The sequence below is a fragment of the Capra hircus genome, chromosome 17, assembly GCF_001704415.2.
Source record: "Capra hircus breed San Clemente chromosome 17, ASM170441v1, whole genome shotgun sequence".
NCBI classification, from domain to species: domain Eukaryota; kingdom Metazoa; phylum Chordata; class Mammalia; order Artiodactyla; family Bovidae; genus Capra; species Capra hircus.
In genome coordinates this window covers 66,847,724-66,872,890 of record NC_030824.1, presented here as the reverse complement: position 1 = coordinate 66,872,890, position 25,167 = coordinate 66,847,724, and the positions used below count along the sequence as shown (strand labels likewise).

General features: G+C 43.1%; 2 protein-coding genes across 8 annotated transcripts in view; one reads left to right on the top strand and one right to left on the bottom strand.

Moving 5' to 3' along the window:
• Positions 1-2,733, top strand: part of RNF175 (ring finger protein 175) — a 66,354-nt gene extending 63,621 nt beyond the window's left edge. For 3 of the 5 annotated variants that reach the window (XM_018061623.1, XM_013970492.2, XM_018061621.1), the window contains 2 exons: positions 268-340; positions 459-2,733. In XM_018061623.1, the coding sequence (XP_017917112.1) occupies positions 268-340; positions 459-521 (136 nt within the window). In that variant the 3' untranslated portion in view covers positions 522-2,733. Of the gene's footprint in view, positions 1-267 lie in introns of all 5 variants that reach the window. The other 2 variants (XM_018061624.1, XM_018061622.1) reach the window with 1 other exon arrangement.
• On the bottom strand, positions 4,213-15,728 carry TLR2 (toll like receptor 2). 3 transcript variants are annotated; one of them, XM_018060889.1, is made up of 2 exons: positions 15,517-15,728; positions 4,213-7,541 (listed from the first exon to the last, which is right to left on the bottom strand). In XM_018060889.1, the coding sequence occupies exon 2, from the start codon at positions 7,523-7,525 to the stop codon at positions 5,171-5,173; it is 2,355 nt and encodes a 784-aa protein (XP_017916378.1). In that variant the 5' UTR covers positions 7,526-7,541; positions 15,517-15,728; the 3' UTR covers positions 4,213-5,170.

Here is a 25,167-nt window from a genome sequence, read left to right as displayed (position 1 = left end):
CCCTCTGATGAACCCTGGCAGAATAGCCCAGAGCTGTTTTTGCTTGCTTAACTTAGCAGTAGTTTTCATTGTCCTTGGTTTTCCAAGTTCGTCATTCCGCTTCCTTTCTTTCAGGATGTGACCCTTACCTTTTATTCTTGTTTGGGATTATATTGGGGGATTTTATTGCAGACCATTTTACTTTTAGAAATTAGATGTGGCATAAATAACAATGACTGTTTCTGCTACGTGGCTAGATATAAAGCAACCTCCTTAACTGAGATTCAGCTGGGAGCGCACACACTTTTTATACGGACAGATCCTGGACTGGCTTCGTTATCTGGTGGCCTGGCAACCTGTGGTAATCGGAATCGTCCAAGGCATTAACTATTCACTAGGGCTGGAATAGCATGGCACGCCTACCCCAGAAGCAATGTACTGCATGTTGAAATATTTTCTAATACTCTTTTAATTTTTAGAGATCCCAAGAATTTAGAGAACTGAATAAAAACTGGCCCTGGGTCTGTGTGGAAAGAATTTAACCAGAAGCTGAGCAATGCATCTTTCTGATCACAACCATTTTCTCATCCGCGCTTGTGGCACATTTGGTACCACTCACCGTGGACATCCCATCCCGAGTTTGGCTTACAGTGGTCTCACCTGGGATGGGTTTCAGAGGTCTGCAGAGTGCTTCTCACATACGATTTTACTGAGTTATAACAAATGCCGTCTTATCAGTTCAACATCTTCAAAGAAGTAGACTCATTAAATCTTTGGTTTAAGGACACGGTCTTTTCTGTTCTCTGTGCTCGTTATCCCGAGCCCTCAAAACCTCTAGCACCGGCTGCTGCCGTCCACACGATGGGCCAGGGCCGCGCGGGGGCCCCTGGGGCTGCCGCGCACTCAGCCCACCCACGGGTGACTGGGGAGCGCATCCCTCTCTCCTTCTGGGCCGCTCCGTTCACACTTAAACCCACACACACTCTTTCCACGGCCATACTGTTTCCATTTCCGTCCCAGCCCTTTTCAACACCTGGAGTCACATCCTAGACTCATTTGTCTACTGTCTGTCTTCCTCTCCATGAAGACAGAGGACTGTATGTTTTGCTCCCTACTATCTTTGCAGTGCTTGGGCAGCACCGGACACATAAGAGGCACCAATAAATACCTGCTGAACAAATGAACCAATCCAACAAGAAAGAAAAAATTAACAGAACTGAGAAGACAAGTCAGAACAAACTAACCTAAGAACGGCACTACCATGTTGAACTCCGTCAAATTAATTCATTTTAAATTACTGGTCATTTACTAAATAGTCACCACTATATGTCACACCAGACATCTGCAACACTTGAAGATATTACACTTGAATGAAGTAAAAAGGAAACGCATCTATCGCCATAACACTGGCAACACATTGCTGCAACATAGGTGACCGAATTATCCTACTGAGTGAAGGAAATCAGAAAGACAAATATCCTATGATGTCACTTATATGTGGAATCTAAAATATGACACAAATGAACTGATCTATGAAACAGACTCGCAGACACGGAGAACAGACTTGGAGTTGCCAGTGGGGAGGGGGGCCAGGTAACTGCTGGATTGGGAGTTTGAGATTAGCAGATGCAGACTATTATATATAGAAAGGATAAACAGCAAGGTCCTACTGTATAGCACAGGGAACTATATTCACTATTCTGTGATAAGTCATAATGGAAAAGAATATCAAAAAGATACATATATGTATAACTGAATCACTTTGCTGTGCAGCAGAAATTAACACTATAAATCAATTATACTTAATAAAATTTTAAACAATTTTGGCAGTGTGCTTTATACAAAATTCCTTCATAGTTATAATGATGAGATCTCACATTAAGATGGTTTTTTGGCTGTGCCAGGTCTCCAGTGCAATGCATAGGCTTTCTCTAGTTGCAGGGCGGAAGCTTAGTTGCTCCAAGGCATATGGGATCTTAATTCCCCCACCAGGAATCAAACCTACATCCCTTGCATTGGAAGGTGGATTCTACACCACAGGAGCCCCAAGGAAGTCCCTCACATTAAGATTTCTACCTGTTGGTAATTTTCCTTCTTGAAACTACTCAATGCTTCAGTATCACAACCGGCTCATCTTCCAGATCATTAGAAGATTTAACTCTAGTTTATCTCCCTACTCAGCAGACATTTCAACAATTCCATATATATTACATACCAGCCATGTGCAAGGTTAAAGAGATGAAACAAGATTCTTGAACTGGGTACCACCTTGCAGTTGGATAAACACCAACGAAAACTTAGTTTCTCTTCTGTACAAGAGTCCTTAAATGACCTCTGTTGTATTTGACCTCTGATGTATTCGACCTCTGGGGTATTGGCCACTTATTTTTTATGGAGAGCTGCATGATGACCCTTTAGAACTCTGAGCAAGCAAACCAATAGATGTCTGCATGGAATTGTGACTGAACTTCAGAGCTTAGAAATGTTAGATAATTACCAAACGATATCAAGAAAAAAAAAAAACAAAGATGCTATTTTCTTTATACAGTTTAAGCATGTAAAATCTAATCTCAGTTTTATGAAGTAATATGTATATACACATTGAAAAAATTATGGAGAGCACTAACCTATCCAGTTACCAGTGGTTAGCTCAAGGTGAAGGGATAAGAGCTGACTCTTTCTTTTTTATGCTGTAGTTTCTTTTCCTAAATTTCTACAGTTTAACATTTGTAATGAGAAAAATAAAGATTCTTTTCAAAAAATTATTTTAAATCTATCAATTAACTATGAAGCTATTTCTGTTGCTGTTTAAATTATTGAAATTAAATCTACAGATCACGTCCATGTTAAATTTGTCTGGTTCTCATGACAACGTTATACTTAGGTAGGAAATAGAGAAGTAAAGCAAAAAGTCCACTTTGTGTTTGGTTTCTGTGGCATCTCTAGTTTCCTCTTCCTGAACTTGTCTGTTTTTCATTAGGCTGGCTACTGTCTCCTCCGTTGCACGCTCCCAGGAGTTTGTAAGAGAGAAGAACCCACCCTGTGGGTTTCCCAAGGACTAAAACCTATTATGCAGTTTATGAACTTATTTCTTCGGTATAACTTTCTGCAAACAATAGAAAATATACCCGAGATCCCTGCTAGGACCCATAACACAAAAATGTTCATTTACAAACCATAGTATATAATGAGATGAATCACTCCTCGGAAAATAATCATCGCTAACATCCGCCACAGGCACCTGTCGGCCTGTGTGGGCATCCGGGTCTCCACTCTCGCGGGCGTAGTCCTCTTGCCTTCTCAGCCTGAACAGCTCTCCGGGGTACACACCCACTGCTTCGCTGACTCTGCTGCACATCCGTCTCGACACAGGACCCTCTGATGGATTCATTACTACCCTGTCTTTGTGACAGGGAAATAGCTGCAGTCAGACTGACTGACCCAAAGATGCACTTGTCCTAACCCAGGGCTTTGTGACTTCAGACCCCAGTAAACCACACAGACCCAGTTCTGGCTGAAGATGAAGCAAGGTCACTTCCTTCACACATGGTTCCCAGCTTACCAAGAGAGTTGCACAGAATCCATAAACAGCTCCTTGCTTTTAAATTTAATGCATTCATTTAATGCCTTATTATCTAGATTCTAAAAATTAACATATGGAAGTAGTATCTTTCTTTTAAATCATTGTGTATCAGATATTTTTGAGTCATTGTGAGGAACCTCTAGGTTGATGCTTGCTTAAAAATTTATTTAGCTCACACATACTTCTATAACATTTCAGAAAGAGAAAAAGAGAGCCCTTTTTACAATTAGAAACAAGACTTTTAAAAAGAAGGAAAAAGCAATATGATTCAGGGAGCAGCATAACCAGACACTAATGAGAACTAACGAGAACTTTGGAGAAGGCAATGGCACCCCACTCCAGTACTCTTGCCTGGAAAATCCCATGGGTGGAGAAGCCTGGTGGGCTGCAGTCCATGGGGTCACTAAGAGTCGGGCACGACTGAGCGACTTCACGTTCACTTTTCACTTTCATGCATTGGAGAAAGAAATGGCAACCCACTCCAGTGTTCTTGCCTGGAAAATCCCAGGGACGGGGGAGCCTGGTGGGCTGCCATCTATGGGGTCGCATAGAGTCGGACACAACTGAAGCGACTTAGCAGCAGCAGCAGCAATGGGAACTTCACACATAACTAAAGGCTGAAGATCAGCATCAGGGATATAGGAGACTGCTTTAAAATTCTTCAAAACTGAGTATTTATTTCATTAGTTTCATTTCCATAGAAATACATAACTTACTGCATCTTGGGTTATATACCCTCTCTCGAGTAACTATGGCTGGAGAAACTTATCAAATACTGAGAAAGACACACACAGTTCATTTTAAAATACACCCTCTAGGTATTTTAGTATCCTATAAAGCTTAATGGGGACACAAAACAGCACTTTTTTTTTTCCTGAGAACAATATATTTGGCTGAAGGACTTTAACATTTGTCTTGTTGCTCCTGAGGGCAGTCACACACAGAAGGGACAGCTGGAGGACCAAGAACACCCTCTGCAGACATGGATGAGTCCCCTGGCAGAAAGCTGATGGAAAGTCACTTAAAATCTATTCATTTCTGCTGCTTCCTAAGCCAATTGCTACAGATAATTCACATTTATCTATCTTATGATCATGACTGTCTCAGAGGATAAATAAAAGCCTAGAACCGTGCTTTTCCAATTTGGTAGCAGTTTTTATAAAACAGCACTCTAGACAAAATTTGAACAGTTTTAGTCATTTTAGTAAGCAGGTCCTCATTCATATAGTTTATATGTCGTTGCTGTTCTATCACTAAATTCCGTCTAACTCTTTGCAACCTCATGGACTGCAGCACACTAGGCTTCCCTGTCCTTCACTGTTTCCTGGAGTTTGCTCAAATTCATGTCCACTGAGTCAGTGATGCCATCCAACCATCTCATCCTCTGTCATCCCCTTCTCCTCCTCCTGCCCTCAATCTTTCCCAGCATCAGGGTCTTTTCCAGTGAGTCAGTTCTTCATACCAGGTGGCCAAAGTATTGGAGCTTCAGCTTCAGCATCAGTTCTTCCAATGAATATTCACTGGATGGAACTGAGTCAGACTGGACTCAGTTATAACCAGTGCTAGAAGGACCACCACCAGACCAAGACTGACCCTTAACGAAGGGTCCTAGGACCTTATTGCAGCTCTCAAATTCAACCAGAACGCTTCCTGCTGAGTCTCATCCGTGGGCCACTCCAGGTAGGTCTTGGTGTTCATGATCTTCCGCAGCTTACAGAAGCGCTGGGGGATGGCCTTCTTGTCAATGGGCTCCAGCAGAATCAGAATGGCAGCATCATTGTTCTCATCAAAGAGACGGAAGTGGGAGAAGTCCAGCTCATACTTGCACCACTCGCTCCGCACAAAGTTCTCCGAAAGCACAAAGATGGTTTTGCGGCTCTTTTCAATGGAGTCAATGATGTTGTCGATAATCCACTTGCCAGGGACGAAGTCTCGCTTATGAAGACACAGCTTAAAGGGAGGGTTGAAGTGCTCCAGCTCCTGGACCATGAGGTTCTCCACCCAGTAGGAATCCTGCTCGCTGTAGGACACAAAGGCGTCGTAGCAGAGGTCCCTGCGGGGAGCCTTCCTGGGCTTCCTCTTGGCCTGGAGCCAGGCCCACATCATCTTCATGTACCACAGCCCGTGGAAACGGTGACACAGCACCCCCGTGAGCAGGAGCAACAGGAAGAGGGCACAGCACACGGCGGACACCACGGCCGCCCGGTGGCATTCAGAAAGGGAGAGCCGGGCGTCCTGCACCCGCTGGCCCCGCACGTGCGAGGGAGCGTCACAGCGGTAGCCATCTGGCCAGTCGACCAGGACACGGGCCAGTGCCTGCTGTCCCTGTGTGAAGGACAGGAAGTCACAGGAGCAAATGAAGTTGTTGCCACCGGCCTCCAAAGCCTTCAGTTGTGGAAAAGAATCAAGTTGTTCCTTCGAGAAAGTATTTATTATATTTCCGCTAATTCTCATAACTGATAACACGGGTAAGAAGGAGGCATCTGGTAGAGTCTTCAACTTATTTCTGGAAATATAAAGTTCTTTGAGTTGCGGCAAAATCAAAGAAAATGAATCGAGATTGTTATTGCTAACATCTAAAATTTCCAGGGTCTGGGGAAGGCACTGGGTTAAACTGTGTATCCTCGTGCTGGATAAGTTCAACTGTTTCATTTTTCCTGGCCACTGACAAGTTTCAGGCATTGAAAGAAAATTATTCTTACTGATATCAAGGTTATTCAGATTTTTCAGAGTAAGCAAAAGTTCTCCAGTTTTTTCTAGTGATTTCAAACGATTCTGCCTTAAAACCAGGGTTTGAAGGAAGGGCCAGGCATGCTCACAGGCTGAGTTTCTCAAGGTTTCTTCAGACATTAAGTTTTCACTGAGATCCAAATATTCTAGCGATTTTAAATGTTGTGAAAGTAAACAAGGAACCAGGAAAACCTTACTGTTTTCTATTGTGACTCTTTTAACTTTGCCTGTGAGTGGATATATACTACTCAGATCATAAAATAAGAAAAACTGTGGGATATGCAACTTCCGTATTGTTAACGTCTCCACGTTACCTAGGTATCTAATTCTGTTCAAAGTCAGTGCTGTAAAATCGCCAATTCCATCATGGGTACAGTCATCAAACTCTACTTCTAAGATCCCAGAAACATAGTTAAACAGTTTGACAACTTCAACAAAACTTTCATCGGTGAATTGCACATTTCTAAATATAAGCTTTTTAACTGATGTATTAATTTCACTGATGGATGCTTCTGAAAAATAGAAAGTGTGCAAATTAGTATCTCTCAGTTCTAAATAATCTAAGGAACTTACAATATCTATAAGAATGTCCAGGAGTAAAACAGGCTGCTTCAGATGAAGAATCAGATGGCTAATGTTCTGGATCGACTTTAAACTCTTTGGCACATATAACTGCAGATTTTGAGCACTGATCTCAAGCTCCTCAAGAAAAGTCAGTCCAGTGAAATCCTTTTCATGAATCTGAGTGAAGCTGTTACTATTTCCTACTTTCAGGGTCCGCAGATTTGGGAGATGAGAAAAAAGAGATGTTTCCCCAAGTGTTTTGTATAAATTTCCCAGTAAGTTTAAGAATTTCAAGACGTAAAGGGACCTGAACCAGGAAGATGATAAGTTAGATAAGCGATTATAGGATAAGTCCAAATATTCAAGATTCCTCAGGTGAAAAAAAGAATCTTCCTCCACCGTGTGAATTTCATTGGCCCCCAGCCTCAGAGTCTTCAGGTTCACACACCTCTGCAGGTCTCTGTTGCCGACATAGGTGATCTCGTTGTCGGACAGGTCAAGGCTTTTCACACCTGCTGTGAGACCAGAGGGGATGGAGTTTAAAGATCTGGAATGGCCATCGCAGACACCAGTTGGGTCACAAGACAGAGAAGAAGCCTGATCAGAGGCTCCTTCCGTGAACACGCTGATTACAGCCCAGACCCACGCTGTCCACAAAGCACGTGGCATTGTCCAGTGATTTGACCTACAAAGAAAAGAGGTTCAAATGAATGACTGTGTTTGACATCATGGCTTAATTCCAGTTCTTGAGAAACATTCTGTAAGATATAAAACATGGGACTTCCCTGAGGTCCAGGGGTTAAGAAGCCACCTGCCAACGCAGGGGACTCAGCTGCAGCACAGCTACTGAGCCCGTGGGCTGCAAGTACTGAAGCCCATGCACCTAGAATCTTGCTCCACAATAAGAGAAGCCACCTCAATGAGAAGCCCGCACGCAGCAACAAAGACCGAGCCAGCCATAAATGAATGCGACGTAGCAAACACATCAGCTCAGTTCAGTCGCTCAGTCGTGTCCGACTCTTTGTGACCCCATGGACTGGAACACGCCAGGCCTCCCTGTCCATCACCAACACCCAGAGTTTACTCTAACTCATGTCCACTGAGTCAGTGATGCATTCCAACCATCTCATCCTCTGTCGTCCCCTTCTCCTCCTGCCGTCAGTCTTTCCCAGCACCAGGGTCTTTTCAAGCGAGTCAGTTCTTCGCATCAGGTGGCCAAAGTATTGGAGTTTCAGCTTCAGCATCAGTCCTCCAAGGAATATTCAGGACTGATTTACTTCAGGATGGACTGGTTGGATCTCCTTGCTGTCCAAGGGACTCTCAAGAGTCTTCTCCAACACCACCATTCAAAAGCATCAATTTTTCACACACACACACACATATACCAACAAATAACCAAGAGGGAAATGGAATGTATGAATAGGACAAAAAATGAACTTCCTAACACCTCCAACTACACTAACACAGATAGACCACCAATGAACAATGACATAAAAAGCACAGTACCACCTGGGAATATGGAGCAAGACCAATCATGAATTGAAAAATGAGTAAATGAATTATAGAGGATGAAAAAGCAAGCAGTTTAAGAAAAGGGCTAAGCTTAACCAAGTGGATTTACAACCTCCTATTTGTACCCTTCAGATCTTCCACTAGAACACACCACAGCTCTCTCTGACCACCTTTCACTAGAAGCAGCTCCAGGAAGAGTGTGCTCTTTAACCAAAAGAAAAAGGTTCCTTGCTTGTCAATCTGTTTTGCACGTGTGTGTGTGGGTGTGTGCGTGCATGCGCACGCTCAGTGGTTCAGTCATGTCTGACTCTTTGCAACTCCATGGACTGTAGTTCACCAGGCTCCTCTGTCCACGAAATTCTCCAGGCAAGAATACTGGAGTGAGTTGGCATTTCCTCCTCCAGGGGATCTTTCTGACCCAGGGATCAAACCCATGTCTCCTATGTCTCCTGCACTGCGGGAGGATTCTTTACCTGCTGAATCACTGAGGAAGCTGTTTGACTCAGTACCTTTTTCAAAAGATCATTTTGGGGAAACAACAATACTACCATTGCCAATACTCACACGTCCATCTAAGGGTGAGTGTGCCTCCTCAGGGCTCTCTCTTGGGATCCGATGTCTACGCATCTGTCTTTGTTCTGGTAACATTAAATATATGACGCATCTTCACATCCAGAAAAGCAAGGCCTTCCTCCTTGTTCTTCTTTAAGTGAGCCTTGGTTAGTCTTGGCCCTCTGTATATTCTTATAAACTACAGAATTAGCTTAGCAGTTTCAAAAACAAAATCCATTGATTTTTAATTGGCAATGCCATGAATCTATAGATAATTTGGGAATTACTGACATCGTTACAATATTGAAGTTCTCAGTTCATGAGCATGATATATTTCTATTTATTTTGGTCTTCTTAATCGCAATAATACCTTATGATTTTCCATACGGAGGTCGTGAGCATATTTTTGTGATATTCATTCCTAGGCATTTGATACTTTTGAAGTTTTGAAAATAGTGTTCCTTACATGTGGCATATGCCTATAGATATATATAGAGAAATTCAATTAAATTTTACATATTTACCATGCATTGAGCAACCTTGCAAAACTAATTCAGCAATCTACACAGTTTATAAATTCCTGTTTATTTGCTACATACACAGTCATATCATCCAGTTATAATGATCATTTGATTTCCTTTTTTCAATCCTTATACTTTATTCTGTTTATTAGTAAACGCTGAATTTTATCAAATTCTTTTTTTCTTCCTACAACTATTGAGATAATAACATTTCCTTCTTTACTTTGTTAATAAATATTGGTGACTACACGGATAAACTTTAGTGGTAAGGCAACCTCGCATTTTTTAAATAAACCCACATTTCTATGGATGTATTATCCTTAAGAATGCTCAAACTACCGCACAATTGCACTCATTTCACACACTAGTAAAGTAATGCCCAAAATTCTCCAAGCCAGGCTTCAGCAGGACGTGAACCATGAACTTCCAGATGTTCAAGCTAGTTTTAGAAAAGACAGAGGAACCGGAGATCAAATTGCCAACATCCGCTGGATCATGGAAAAAGCAAGAGAGTTCCAGAAAAACATCTATTTCTGCTTTATTGACTATGCCAAAGCCTTTGACTCTGTGGATCACAATAAACTGTGGAAAATTCTGAAAGAGATGGGAATATCAGACCACCTGACCTGTCTCTTGAGAAACCTATATGCAGATCAGGAAGCAACAGTTAGAACTGGACATGGAACAACAGACTGGTTCCAAATAGGAAAAGGAGTACGTCAAGGCTGTATATTGTCACCCTGCTTATTTAACTTATATGCAGAGAACATCATGAGAAACGCTGGGCTAGATGAAGCACAAGCTGGAATCAAGATTGCTGGGAGAAATATCAATAACCTCAGACATGCAGATGACACCACCCTTATGGCAGAAAGTGAAGAGGAACTAAAAAGCCTCTTGATGAAAGTGAAAGAGGAGAGTGAAAAAGTTGGCTTAAAGCTCAACATTAGAAAACGAAGATCATGGCATCCAGTCCCATCACTTCATGGGAAAGAGATGGGGAAACAGTGGAAACAGTATCAGACTTAATTTTGGGGGCTCCAAAATCACTGCAGATGGTGACTGCAGCCATGAAATTAAAAGACGCTTACTCCTTGGAAGGAAAGTTATGACCAACCTAGACAGCATATTCAAAAGCAGAGACATTACTTTGCCGACTAAGGTCCGTCTAGTCCAGGCTATGGTTTTTCCAGTAGTCATGTATGGATGTGAGAGTTGGACTGTGAAGAAAGCTGAGCACCAAAGAATTGATGCTTTTGAACTGTGGTGTTGGAGAAGACTCTTGAGAGTCCCTTGGACTGCAAGGAGATCCAACCAGTCCATTCTAAAGGAGATCAGTCCTGGGTGTTCTTTGGAAGGAATGAAGCTAAAGCTGAAACTCCAGTACTTTGGCCACCTCATGCAAAGAGTTGACTCATTGGAAAAGACTCTGATGCTGGGAGGGATTGGGGGCAGGAAGAGAAGGGGACAACAGAGGATGAGATGGCTGGATGTCATCATCGACTCGATGGATGTGAGTCTGAGTGAACTCTGGGAGTTGGTGATGGACAGGGAGGCCTGGCGTGCTGGAGTTCATGGGGTCACAGAGTCGGGACATGACTGAGCAACCGAACTGAACTGATTATCCTTTTTATATATTGCTGGATTTTGTTTATAATATTTTGTTTAGAATTTCTGAGTCTATACTCAGAAATAAAATTGCCCTTTAAATTTCCTTCCTCCTAATGCTGTTGGTGTTGTTAAATACATTAAATACATTAATTTACCAGTTACAAAATGATTCAGATTTTCTTTTTATTCTTTTGTCAGTTATGTTTTTCAAGGAATTTATCAAATTTTCTCCTAATTTGTCAAGCTTACTGACATAGTTACTTACATCCTCTTATTATTTTAATGTCTGCTGCTACTGCTGCTAAGTCACTTCAGTCGTGTCTGACTCTGTGTGAACTCATAGACGGCAGCCCACCAGGCTCTGCCATCCCTGGGATTCTCCAGGCAAGAGTACTGGAGTGGGTCGCCATTGCCTTCTCCAGTGCATGAAAGTGAAAAAAGAAAGTGAAGTCGCTTAGTCGTGTCCGACTCTTAGTGACCCCATGGACCGCAGCCTACCAGGCTCCTCCATCCATGGGATTTTCCAGGCAAGAGTACTGGAGTGGGGTGCCATTGCCTTCTCCATTTTAATGTCTACAGGACCTCTATTCTATTCCTTAGATGAGTTATTCATGCCTGCTTTCTCTCTCGATTGTCTTGCCAGAGGTTTATCATCTTCATTAGCATTTTCAAAAAACCAACTTTTCAGTTGACAGAGTCTCAATTTTCTACTTCATTAATTTCTATTCTTATATTACTATTTCCTCTTTCTGCTTTCTCTGGATTTATTTTAATGTCCTCATTTGAGGTTCCTTGGACAGATGTTTCCTCATTCATTTTCAGCCGTTCTCCACTGCTGACATACCCACTTCAGGTCATAGATTTTCCTCTGGGCACTAGCATAGCTGCATCATCCATGTCTCTCTCCACTCTGTTCTTTCCATACTTTGGTCTCTTCAAGTTTCAGTCTAAACGTTTTCTTCTGATCCATTTTCTAGTTTATTTTTTCTTTCTTCAACTATGTTTAATTTACTGTTAAATCTATCCACTGACTTTAATTTCTTATTACAGCCTTAAGCTACATAAGTCCTATTCGGTTCCTTTTCACATCTGCTATGCCACTGTCATAGTTTCAAATTCTCTCCCAAAATTTTCAGCCTTGATTTTTACCACTTTGAACACAGCATCACAGTCTGACAAGCTGCAGAGCACTTTTGACAGCCTTAGAAGACAGAGAATTAAGTGTTAAGGTCTGGGGCAGTCATAGATTGGATAGGAAAGGCCAAATTAGAGCAAGGAAAGTCCTCACAGAGGTTCCATCACAGCTCTGATTCATCTGGATGGCTCAGGCAGCCTCAATCTCTGAATAAGGACCAAGATCATTTCTGGAATGCTAGTGCTCATGGGTACCTAGCACTAGGTAGCAAAGGAAAATTTGCTTCAGAAGAAGACAGCTTCATCCTAGGCCTCAGATGTCGTTCTGAAAATCTGAAACAATTTTTCAGATACAATGTCCAGTATGAAACAGAAAACAACCAGGCACTAACGGAAGCAAGGTAATAAGCACAAGAAGAGCAGAAACAGCAGACAACAGACACGAACCCACAGAGGCCACGGATCCAGCCTTGTGCCCACCTCTAAAACTAACAGAGTTAAGGTGAGATGACTATTACTGTTTGCGCCTATGTCTATCCCATTGTCTTCCTGCTTAATCAGTTGCTGGAAGAAAAATCCTCTTAGTATAATTTTACTGAACAACCAAAATTTACTTGATTTTTGTCTGCTTTGTAAGACAGTGCACAAATCTTAAGGAATCTATACCAATTTTTTTTATTATTATACTAAGATTTAAAGTCAAATAAGCCCATTTTAAAATTTTTCCTAGCCGCTCTTTCTCTTTAAAAGGTGAAATGTATATGAGTAGAGATCTTGGGCTATTTCATAATTGCATGACCAGTTTTCAACAAATAATAATTATTGATGATGCTAAAAGTATGGTTAACAACTCGATACTTAAGGTCAGAATTACTTGTCTCTCCTCACATTTCCTTAGGACATTATAGCAGTGGGCAGAGAACGCTTCAGTGTAAGACACCAGGAAAGGGAAGGGATGCTCAAGTTAGATGGAGTGGAGTCACATCTAATGAAGGCTGTGGATCAGCACAAAGTATAAAATCATGTGCTTAAAGAATTCAGAAAGTTGCCGGAGTGGTGAGGAATGACTGGTCCCAGACTTAGGGTAGGATAGGAGTCTGAGGAGTAAGCCTGGCGTTAGAGGCGACCTAGCTGAGAGGAAGCTGAAGCCCTGTGGCTCAGAGTGAAAGCAGGACCCGACCTCTGCTCCAGGGCAAGGGCTGGGATGCCGAGGTGAAGCCAGACTGGAGAGGGACAGGCTTGTGGCCAGAGAAGTGCAAGCGGGCTCTCCATAAAGCCAGGCGCAGAGAAGAGGCTACACCTTCTGTGAACAGGGCCCTCACAAACCTCTGCCCTCTGACCCTCGGTCTCCACCTGGCTAGAAGCTAGCCTCCTAGAAATCTCCCATAAGGTCTGCCACAAATGCTGGTATGGATCCAAATATTAAAAGATATCAGTTCAGTTCAGTCGCTCAGTCGTGTCTGACGCTTTGTGACCCCATGGGCTGCAGCAGGCCAGGCCTCCCTGTCCATCACCAACTCCCAGAGTTTACTCAAACTTATGTCCATTGCGTTGGTGATGCCATCCAACTATCTCATCCTCTGTCGTCCCCTTTTCCTCCTGCCTTCAATCTTTCCCAGCATCAGGGTCTTTTCAAATAACTAAGAATTTTTCAGAACTAAAGAAAAACATAAGTTCACATATTAAAAATGTATATTAAATCCCAAGCAAAAAAAAGAATAGAAATTTCTCATCTAACCTCAAAACAATGGAATAATAGCCCCAAAGGGTGAGAAAACATACGTGTTAGTCTAGACATTTATATCCATTTAAATAATCATCCGAGTAAAACTAAGACATTTCCAGACATTAAAGACCTAAAAGAGAATTTTATGCATAGACCGTTGTTGAAAGAAGTACCCAAATACATATGTTCTTTAGCAACATGGAAAATAAACCTGGTAATAGGCAACAAGAAGCAACAACTGGATTTTTTTTAACATAACGATAGATAAGGAAGAAGACGGCACTCAGAAACTCAGACATGTCTCTGCTGTATGAGGACACCGTGATGTAAATTTTAAATGATATGGTGGAGATAAAAAAAATTTTTTTGACAAGCAATTTACTTAAAGATATTTATGAAGAGGTTACACCAAGATGCCACGTATAATTAATTATGCTCAATCACCAAAATCAAAACAAGATATTTAACCAATCAAGTCAAATTCTTAAGTAACACAATGAAAAAAAAAATTAACTGTCAGCTTAGAAACTTCCAAAACAAGTTGTCAACTTTAGGCAATGTTTGTAAAATGCGTGCGCTACAAAAAAAGTTTAAAGATGCAAATGTTTTCTGCTCAGAACAGCAAGAAACAAAATACTGGTGAATAAGGAAATTTGCCTTTTTTTTTTTTTTTTGGCGTGTACTTTCAAGTCAGGTCATCCTACTCGCTTTTTGCCAAAGATCTGAGTTAGCAACATTGCAGGCAGTGCAGACGAGACCTTCTACAAGACTACACGCATCTCACCCACCTGAACTGCTCACACCCGGAACAATTTCTCTCTCTTCTCCCAGATTTCCGCCCCCCGCCCCCAAAACAGGGAAAATATTTTCCTGCCTGGCATCGAAGTTCTAAACACAAGCTCTCATTTACAGAAGCTGAAAGGGCGTGAAGCCCGCTCCGGGGACAGAGGCCAGGCTCGGGGTGCGGGGAGCGAGAGTCCTGGGCAGATCCAAGTCCTGACCCTGTCCCACTCCTGAGCCCTGGTGGGAAATCCCAGCCCTGGAAGCTGGGTCCCTGCGGTAAGCCGTGAGCGCAGACGTACCTGTGCAGCCTGGAAAGCTTCCACCTGAGCCCCGTCACAGCCGCTCCGAGTGAAGGAGGCGGGAGCGGCCGGGGCAGGCACAGCGGCCGGCGAGAGGGCGGCCCTTCGGGGAACCGTAGCCACCCGCCCCTCGCCTCCGGGAACGCGGCCGCCCGCAGCGCGGAGCCCCGCTGGCAGGCTGGAGGGCGCTGCGCTCCGCCGCGGCCCGCGGACACCCGGACGCCGAGGGCTGGGCGAACCCCGGCCGCGCCCCCGTCCCTTTCCGGGCGGCCCCCGCTCCTCCCCGGGACTGCGCGGGCGGGGTGGCGGCAGCGTCGCGGCCTCGGGGCCCAGTGCCCCGCTCTCCCCGGGACCCGCGCGGCCCGACGGGGGTCCCGGGTGCCGCCGACCGGGAAGCGGGGATGCCCAGCGCCCGCGTCCGCGCTCGGCCACCCTGGGGCCCTGCCTGCCTGGCCACCCGCCCGGTCCGGAGACGGCTGCGGAGCGGAGGTGCCCGCGGATCCTCATTCCCGCCCGACGTACCTGGGACTTGCGCGGCCTTGCAGCGCCTTCCACAGCCTCCCGCCGCCGGGAGCGGCCCGGGAAGAGCGCGCGGGGCGGTGCGCGCCGCCGGCGCCCCCTCCTCGCGGGTGCGGGACCCCTGCGGCCCAGCGCGCCGCCGCGCTTCCCCGCGGGCTCGGGCGGGGACCGTGACCCAGGTGCTGCCCGCACAGCTGCCGGGTGCTGCCCGGGTCGGAGGAGGGCGCTGGGGCCCGGGTTGCGGGGAGATGCTTCAAGCCTCCGTGTGGGATTCCCCCACCACACACTTAGATTTCGAAACCAACGAGAAGGCTTATTACCCAACCAGTGTTTTCCTGAAGCCTCGAGCACTCAAAGCCTCTTCTTACCCTGAAACACTCGGTCTTTAAGCTCGACCTCTTCATTCTTCTGCACCCTTGGATGCCCAAATTCAGGCTCACCCCTGCCCCTAGGCCCTTGTCAACACTATTTCCCCGTCAGCATATCTACATCTCCACTCGCAAGTTTACGCTCTCCTGCATTAGAATAACTCATCAATCACTATCCAAACCAACGCAACAAGATGTTGCCTGAAGAGCAGATAAGGACGACAGGGGGTTTAAACATTTCCATCCTGCGGTGGTCCCTTTGTGGTGCGCTGACTGTCCGTCCGCAGCTGCCTGCCACCTGCCACCCCTGCTCTTATGGTGAAAAGATGTGGACTCCCACTTGCGTTTACGATTTTGAACCTAAGCATTTCCATCCTTGTTTCTCACAGTGGGTAATTCCCAAAACAAACAGCCTAGTTTGGCTTTCTTCTTTGCCACAGAAACTAGTGAAGCGTGTCTGTAAGGGAAACGAACTACCTTAATAGCCATAAACTATATTTTATTTTCATAATTACATTTGCCCTTCCTAAATTGAGATCAGAGGCTGAAGAAGCATTCTTGTTCCTCTTTGACACAGGAGGAAATGCCATGCAAATTCTAAGTGGCAGAAATGAGATTTGAAACCAGAATTTTACCCGAAACCGAGGTTTCTTTCTGTTACCCTATTCTATATGCTTCATCCTCCTTAAAGGCTCCAATCTCAGGCTAACTTAATCTACAGGCAGGGACGTGAACATGAGAGGGTGGAATCTGGTTTTCTGTGCAGTTTACTGATTGCCTGTGGACTTTTCTCTGCATTCCTGACCATCCTGGCTCTCCAGTTGTTGGAAAGGCTTCCTTCTTATTACTTCAAAATCACCGCGCCCCTGGCCACCTCCCCTTCCTCATGATTTCTCAAGTGGATCCTTGGGAAAACTTCTTTCCAATTTTTTTGCCCTGAAATTAAACCTCTGTTTTTTCTCTGTGAATCTTTTCTAGTAGAGCTGCCTAGATTGACTGATGTTATTGCTTTGTAATCCCAAAGTCGATTAGAATATTCTGACAAAATTAGGTTAAAATCATGTATTTACCCACAACGTATTTTCAGTGTCATCTCCTTGCAAGATTTCTCCTACAGTCTCCTCAAAACTCCGCACCTTCTACTCTGGCACACCTTTATACGTGTTCAGCTCTTCACGTTTTCAAAGCATTTTCATATGAATCTTTTCACTCGAGTCTCCCAATAGCAGGTGAAATAAATAGTTTTGATATTATAACACTTTTCAGTTCAAGTGATTAAAGAATTTGACTCAAGTCATATGGCTCACAGCCAAGTGGCAAAACCCAGGTTAGAGTCCAAAATACCTTAGCTTCTTTTTGGTAGGATATCAGACCTTCTCTAACTCAAAACTTATTTAACCACAAAACTTTTTTTTTTTTAAAGACAATGAACACAATATGAAAATGTATTCACTTAAATATAACTTTCATGGTATCCATATTTTTTGAGAATCTGACTAAAATTCTAAAATGAAGTTATCAAAAAACAGTCTGTGTCTTATTCACATAAACTATTTTGTACTAGTTAAAGAAAATAATAGAAAATAACATCCATCAAAAATTGCTTAATGAAAATCTGCTGTAATCCTTGCACTAATTAATATACAGATCTTTGTACACAATCATTCTTCAAAATGTTTCTACTTTGAACAATGTCAATAACATCTGTAATTTTTGAAGAATAGAATTTAATAGTCCCTATGTAAAATGAATCTATTCAGATTGGTTATATTCTTTGCAGCTAAAGATGGAGAAGCTCTATACAGTCAGCAAAAACAAGACCGGGAGCTGACTGTGGATTCAGACTCAAATTGAAGAAGGCAGGGAAAACCACTAGGCGATTTGGGTATGTGTCCTAGTGGATCAGTCATGCTGGCTCACGCAACACAACAGACTGCGGCCCACAGGCTCCTCTGTCCATGGGATTCTCCAGGCAAGAATGCTGGAGCGGGGAGCCATTCCTCCTCCATGGGATCTTCCAGACCCAGGGATCGAACCTGGTTCTCCTGACTACAGGCAGCTTCTTTACCCGCTGAGCTACCAGGGAACGACTTAAAAATCCCTTTGAGTATACAGTGGAAGTGACAAGTAGATTCAAGGGATTAGACCTAATAAACAGAGTGCCTGAAGAACTATGGATTGAGGTTCCTGACATTGTTCAGGAGGCGGTGATTAAAACCATCCCCAAGAAAAAGAAATGCAAAAAGGCAAAATGATTCTCTGATGAGGCCTTACAGATAGCTGAGAAAAGAAGAGAAGGGAAAGGCAAGGGGGAAAAAGGAAAGTTATACCCAACTGAATGCAGAGTTCCAAAGAATAGCAAGGAGAGATAAGAAAGCCTTCCTAAGTGAACAATGCAAAGAAATAGAGGAAAACAATAGAATGAGAAAGACTAGAGATCTCTTTAAGAAAATTAGAGGTACCAAGGGAACATTTCATGCAAAGATAGGCACAAAAAGGACAGAAACAGTATGGACCTAATAGAAGCAGAAGATATTAAGAAGAAGTGGCAAGAATACACAAAAGATCTATACACAAAGATATTAATGACCCAGATAACCATGTGGTGTGATCACTCACCTAGAGTCAGATGTCCTGGAATGTGAAGTCAAGTGGGCCTTAGGAAGCATCAGTATGAACAAAGCTAGGGGAGGTAATGGAATTCCAGTTGAGCTATTTCAAATCCTAAAAGTTAATGATGTCATATTGTGCTATACTCAATATGCCAGCAAATTTGGAAGACTCAGCAGTGGCCACAGGACTGGAAAAGGTCAAAGAAAGGTAATCCCAAAGAATGTTCAAACTACTGCACAATTGCACTCATTTCACACACTAGCAAAGTAATGCTCAAAATTCTCCAAGCCAGGCTTCAACAGTACACGAACCAAGAACTTCTATGTTCAGGCTGGATTTAGAAAAGGCAAAGGAACCAGTGATCCAATTGCCAACATCCATTGTATCATAGAAAAAGCAAGAGAATTCCAGAAAAAAAACATCTACTGCATCATTGACTAAGGTCTTGACTGTGTGGATCACAACAAACCGTGGAAATTCTGAAAGAGATGGGAATACCAGACCACCGCACTTGCCTCTTGAGAAACCTGTATGCAGGTCAAGAAGCAGCAGGTAGAACCAGACGTGGAACAACGGACCGGTTCCATAACGGGGAAGGAGTACGTTAAGGCTGTATATTGTCACCTTGCTTATTGAACTTATATGCAGAGTACATCATGTGGAACTCTGGACTGGATGAGGCACAAGCTGGAATGATTCCTGGGAGAAATATCAATAACCGCAGATATGGAGATGACACCACCCTTATGGCAGAAAGCGAAGAGGAACTAAAGAGCCTCTTGATGAAGGTGAAAGAGGAGAGTGAAAAAGCTGACTTAAAACTCAACATTCAAAAAACTAAGATCATGGCATCCAGTCCCATCACTTCATGGCAAATAGGAGGGGAAAATGTGGAAGCAGTGACAGACTTCCCTTCTTGGGCTCTGAGATCACTGCGGATGGTGAGTGAAGCCATGAAGTCAGAAGATGATTGCTTCTTGGCAGGAAAGCGATGACAAACCTAGACAGTGTATTAAAAAGCAAAGACATCAGTTTGCTGACAAAGGTCATAGTCAAAGCTATGGTCTTTCTAGTAGTCATGTTCAGATGTGAGAGTTGGACCATAAAGAAGGCAGAGCGCTGAAGAATTGATGCTTTCAAACTGTGGTGTTGGAGAAGACTCTTGAGAGTCCCTTGGACTGCAAGGAGATCCAACCAATCCATTCTAAAGGAAATCAACTTTGAATACTCACTGGAAGGACCGATGCTGAAGTGGAAGCTTCAATACTTTGGCCACCTAATATGAAGAGCAAACTCATTGGAAAAGATCCTGAAGCTGGGAAAGATTGAAGGCAAAAGAAGAGGGCAGCAGAGTATATATGGTTGGATGACATCACTGATTCAATGGACATGAACGTGGGTAAACTCCAGGAGATGAGAGATAGGGAGGCCTGACGTGCTGCAGTCCATGGGGTCGCAAAGAGTCGGACATAACTTGGTGACTGAAAAACAACAACGTTGCTAACATCTAATATGCCTAGTGTCTGGGAAACACTGGGTGTTAGATGCTACTTAATATTCGCATTGGATAAATTTTCTGGCCACTGATAAGATTTAAGTGAAGAACCAAGTGGACCCTGACCAAATTCAATGTTAGGTTTTTCTAAAGGAAGTAACATTCTCTAAAGTTTATATATTATTTTGTTTTAAATGCAAAGTATGTAGGTGGCACAAGGCATCCTTTGAACTGTTTCGGTTACTCTCCAATCATCAGATTTTCACTGAGATCCAAGTATCCTGTGGATTTTAAATATTGTGAAGGAAGATATAACATTGAGCAGACTTTGGCACTTTCAACCATGAATATCTTTAGTTAGTATAAAAAAGCATGTCTTGGGAGAGAGGGAAAGATGGCGGAGGAATGGGACGGGAAGATCACTTTCTCCCTCACAAATTCCTCAAAAGAACATTTCAACACTGAGCAAACTCCACAAAACAACTTCTGTAGGCTGGCAGAGGACATCAGGCAACCAGAAAAGCAGACCATTGTCTTCAAAAACAGGTAGGGAAAAATATAAAAGACAAAAAAGGAGACAAAGGAGGTGGGGAGGGAGCTCCGTCCTGGGAAGGGAAGCCCATCCCGGGAAGGGAAGCCCATCCCGGGAAGGGAATTTTAAGAAAAGAGGTTTCCAAACACCAGGAAACACTCTCCCTGCCGAGTCTGTGGCGAGCCTTGGAAACACAGAGAGCAACATAACAGGAAGGAAAAATAGATAAATAATTAAAACCAAGAGATTACAAGCCCACCAGTAACTCCCCCAGCGGAAAAGCAGCACAGACGCCTGCATCCGCCACTGGGAAGTGGGGGCAGGGCAGGGACGCGCGGGAGGCGCGGGCTGCAGAGCTTTGTAAGAATTGGGCAGGAACGCCCCAGGCGCAACCAGAAAGATCTAACTTGGGCTAGCAAACCAGGCTGTGGGATAGCTACCACACGAAAAGCTCGAACATAAGACACCGCCAGGACCGAGCATAGAACAAAGGACGGAACGGAAAAAGCTGGCTGCAGACCATCCCCCGCCGGGGAAGGCAGGCAGAGCCGTAAGGACTGGAAAGGGGCAATTGCAGACCCGGAGAGACTTTACTTACCTAACTGCAAGCAGGCTCCTTTGCTAAGACTTCTGGGGGTGCTGGACACTCACAATCTGCCTCACGGGGTGCGCCAGCGGTCCACCCAGAGAGCTGAGCGGCAGCGGCGGAAAAGGTGACAAGCCGCGGCGATCGCGCTCGCCAAACTCCTGAGCTACTCGGACATGGGAAGGGCACAAAGCGCAGTTCCAGCCGAATCTGTGCCTCTGAGGGCTGCCTGAGCGCCGAACCTGAGCGGCTTGGACCGGGGAAGTGCACGCAGCCTAGGGCCGGCCCCAGACGGTTCTCGGCTGAGCATCGTAGAGCCGGAGCGGTTTGTGCGCCGCGAGAAAGGACAGGTCAAGTGGGGCTGAGATGCGGTGTGCACACGACAGTGCTGTTTGTTTGCAGCATCCCCCCTCCCCACAGCGTGACTGAACTAGTGAGCCTAAAAAACCAGCAAACAGAAGTTAAACAGAGGGAACCACCTTGGAAGTGAGCCCACACGGCCCATAACATCAGAGAAGGGCTAGATATATTTTTAATATTTTTAAAATCATTCCTTTTTTTTTTTTTTTGCTTTTTGCTTTTTTGGTTTTTTTTCTTTTTTTTTCTAGCTTTTTTTTAATTGTTAAGTCTTCTATTTCTCCTCTAATTTTTATTTCTATAACCTATTATTACTATTTTTTTTTTAAGGCAAACACCATATATACTCTTTGGATGGTTGTTGGTGTGTTTTTTGTTTGTTTGTTTGTTTTTTAATAATTTTTTTTCTTTCTTCCTTTTTCCTTCTGCTTTTCTTTAATATTGTATCTTTGAAAATCCAACCTCTACTCTAGATTTTTAATCTTTGCTCTTAGGTTTTTGTTGTCAATTTTGTACATTTAAAAACCCAAACTTCACTACCCAAGTTTACCTGAGAGCGAGATTACTGGCTTGACCACTCTCTCCTCCTCTGGACTCTCCTTTTTCTCCACCAGGTGGCCTCTGTCTCTTTTCTCCCCCATCTCTTCTCTATCCAACTCTGTGAATCTCTATGTGTTCCAGACGGTAGAGAACACCTAAGGAACTGGTTACTGGCAGGATTTGTCTCTCTCCTACTCATTCCTCTCTCTTATCCTCCTGGTCACCTCTGTCTACTTCCTCCCTCTCCTCTTCCCCATATAACTCTGTAAATACCTCTGAGTGGTCCAGACTATAGAGCGCACATAAGGAAGTGACTACTGACTAGCTTGCTCTCTCCTCTCTTGATCTCACCGCATCTCAATCCAGTTACCTCTAACTACCCCCTCCATCTTCTCTTCTCCTTGTAACTCAGTGAACCTCTCTTAGTGTCCCTCAATGTGGAGAAACTTTTCATCTTTAACCTAGATGTTTTATCATCAGTGCTGTATAGATGGAGAAGTCTAGAGGCTACTGTAAAAATAAAACTGAAAACCAGAAGCAGGAAGCTTAAATCCAAAGCCTGAAAACATTAGAGAACTCTTGAATTCAGGGAACATTAAGCAATAGGAGCTCATCAAATGCCTTCATACCTACACCGAAACCAAGTTCCACCCAAGGGCCAACAAGTTCCAAAACAAGACATACCATGCAAATTCTCCAGCAACACAGGAACACTCCCCTGAGCTTCAATATACAGGCAGCTCAAAATTATCCCAAAACTTTTGATGTCTCATAACCCATTACGGGTCACTCCACTGCACTCCAGAGAGAAGAAACCCAGCTCCACCCACCAAAACTCCAACACAAGCCTCCCTAACCAGAAAACCTTGACAAGCCACTGATAGAACCCCACCCAAAGTGAGGAAGCTCCATAATAAAGAGAACTCCACAAATTACCAGAATATAAAAAGGCCACCCCAAACGCAGCAATATAACCAAGATGAAGAGACAGAGGAATACTCAGCAGGTAAAGGAACAGGAGAGTTGCCCACCAAACCAAACAAAAGAGGAAGAAGTAGGGAATCTACCGGAGAAGGAATTCCGAATATTGATAGTGAAAATGATCCAAAATCTTGAAATCAAAATGGAAACACAGATAAATAGCCTAGAGACAAGGATTGAGAAGATGCAAGAAAGGTTTAACAAGGACCTAGAAGAAATAAAAAAGAGTCAAAATATAATGAATAACGCAATAAATGAGATCAGAAACACTCTGGAGGCAACAAATAGTAGAATAACGGAGGCAGAAGATAGGATTAGTGAAATAGAAGATAGAATGGTAGAAATAAATGAATCAGAGAGGAAACAAGAAAAACGAATTAAAAGAAACGAGGACAATCTCAGAGACCTCCAGGACAATATGAAACGCTCCAACATTCGAATTATAGGAGTCCCAGAAGAAGAAGACAGAAAGAAAGATCATGAGAAAATCCTTGAGGAGATAATAGTTGAAAACTTCCCTAAAATGGGGAAGGAAATAATCACCCAAGTCCAAGAAACCCAGAGAGTTCCAAACAGGATAAACCCAAGGCGAAACACCCCAAGACACATATTAATCAAATTAACAAAGATCAAACACAAAGAACAAATATTAAAAGCAGCAAGGGAAAAACAACAAATAACACCCAAGGGGATTCCCATAAGGATAACAGCTGATCCTTCAATAGAAACTCTTCAGGCCAGGAGGGAATGGCAAGACATACTTAAAGTGATGAAAGACAATAACCTACAGCCCAGATTACTGTATCCAGCAAGGATCTCATTCAAATACGAAGGAGAAATCAAAAGCTTTCCAGACAAGCAAAAGCTGAGAGAATTCAGCACCACCAAACCAGCTCTCCAACAAATTCTAAAGGATATCCTCTAGACAGGAAACATGAAAAGGGTGTATAAACCCGAACCCAAAACAATAAAGTAAATGGTAACGGGATCATACTTATCAATAATCACCCTAAACGTAAATGGGTTGAACGCCCCAACCAAAAGACAAAGACTGGCCGAATGGATACAAAAACAAGACCCCTCTATATGCTGCTTACAAGAGACCCACCTCAAAACAAGGGACACATACAGACTGAAAGTGAAGGGCTGGAAAAAGATATACCACGCAAACAGAGACCAAAAGAAAGCAGGAGTGGCAATACTCATATCCGATAAAATAGACTTTAAAACAAAGGCTGTGAAAAGAGACAAAGAAGGCCACTACATAATGATCAAAGGAACAATCCAAGAAGAAGATATAACAATTATAAATATATATGAACCCAATATAGGAGCACCGCAATATGTAAGAGAAATGATAACAAGTATGAAAGGGGAAATCAACAATAACACAATAATAGTGGGAGACTTTAATACCCCACTCACACCTATGGACAGATCAACTAAACAGAAAATTAACAAAGAAACGCAAACTTTAAATGATACATTAGAGCAGTTAGACCTAATTGATATCTATAGGACATTTCACCCCAAAACAATGAATTTCACCTTTTTTTCAAGTGCTCATGGAACCTTCTCCAGGATAGATCACATCCTGGGCCATAAATCTAAACTTGATAAATTCAAAAATATCGAAATCATTCCAAGCATATTTTCTGACCATAATGCATTAAGATTAGATCTCAATTACAGGAGAAAAACTACTAAAAATTCCAACATATGGAGGTTGAACAACACACTTCTGAATAACCAACAAATCACAGAAGAAATCAAAAAAGAAATCAAAATATGCATAGAAACTAATGAAAATGAAAACACAACAACCCAAAACCTGTGGGACACTATAAAAGCAGTGCTAAGAGGAAAGTTCATAGCAATACAGGCATACCTCAAGAAACAAGAAAAAAGTCAAATAAATAACCTAACTCTACAACTAAAGCAACTAGAAAAGGAAGAGTTGGAGAACCCCAGAGTTAGTAGAAGGAAAGAAATCTTAAAAATTAGGGCAGAAATAAATGCAAAAGAAACAAAAGAGACCATAGCAAAAATCAACAAAGCCAAAAGCTGGTTCTTTGAAAGGATAAATAAAATTGACAAACCATTAGCCAGACTCATCAAGAAGCAAAGAGAGAAAAATCAAATCAATAAAATTAGAAATGAAAATGGAGAGATCACAACAGAC

Coding starts and splice junctions, on each gene's coding strand:
- TLR2 (XM_018060889.1), bottom strand. CDS start 7,525: ATGCCACGTGCTTTGTGGACAGCGTGGGTCTGGGCTGTAATCAGCGTG.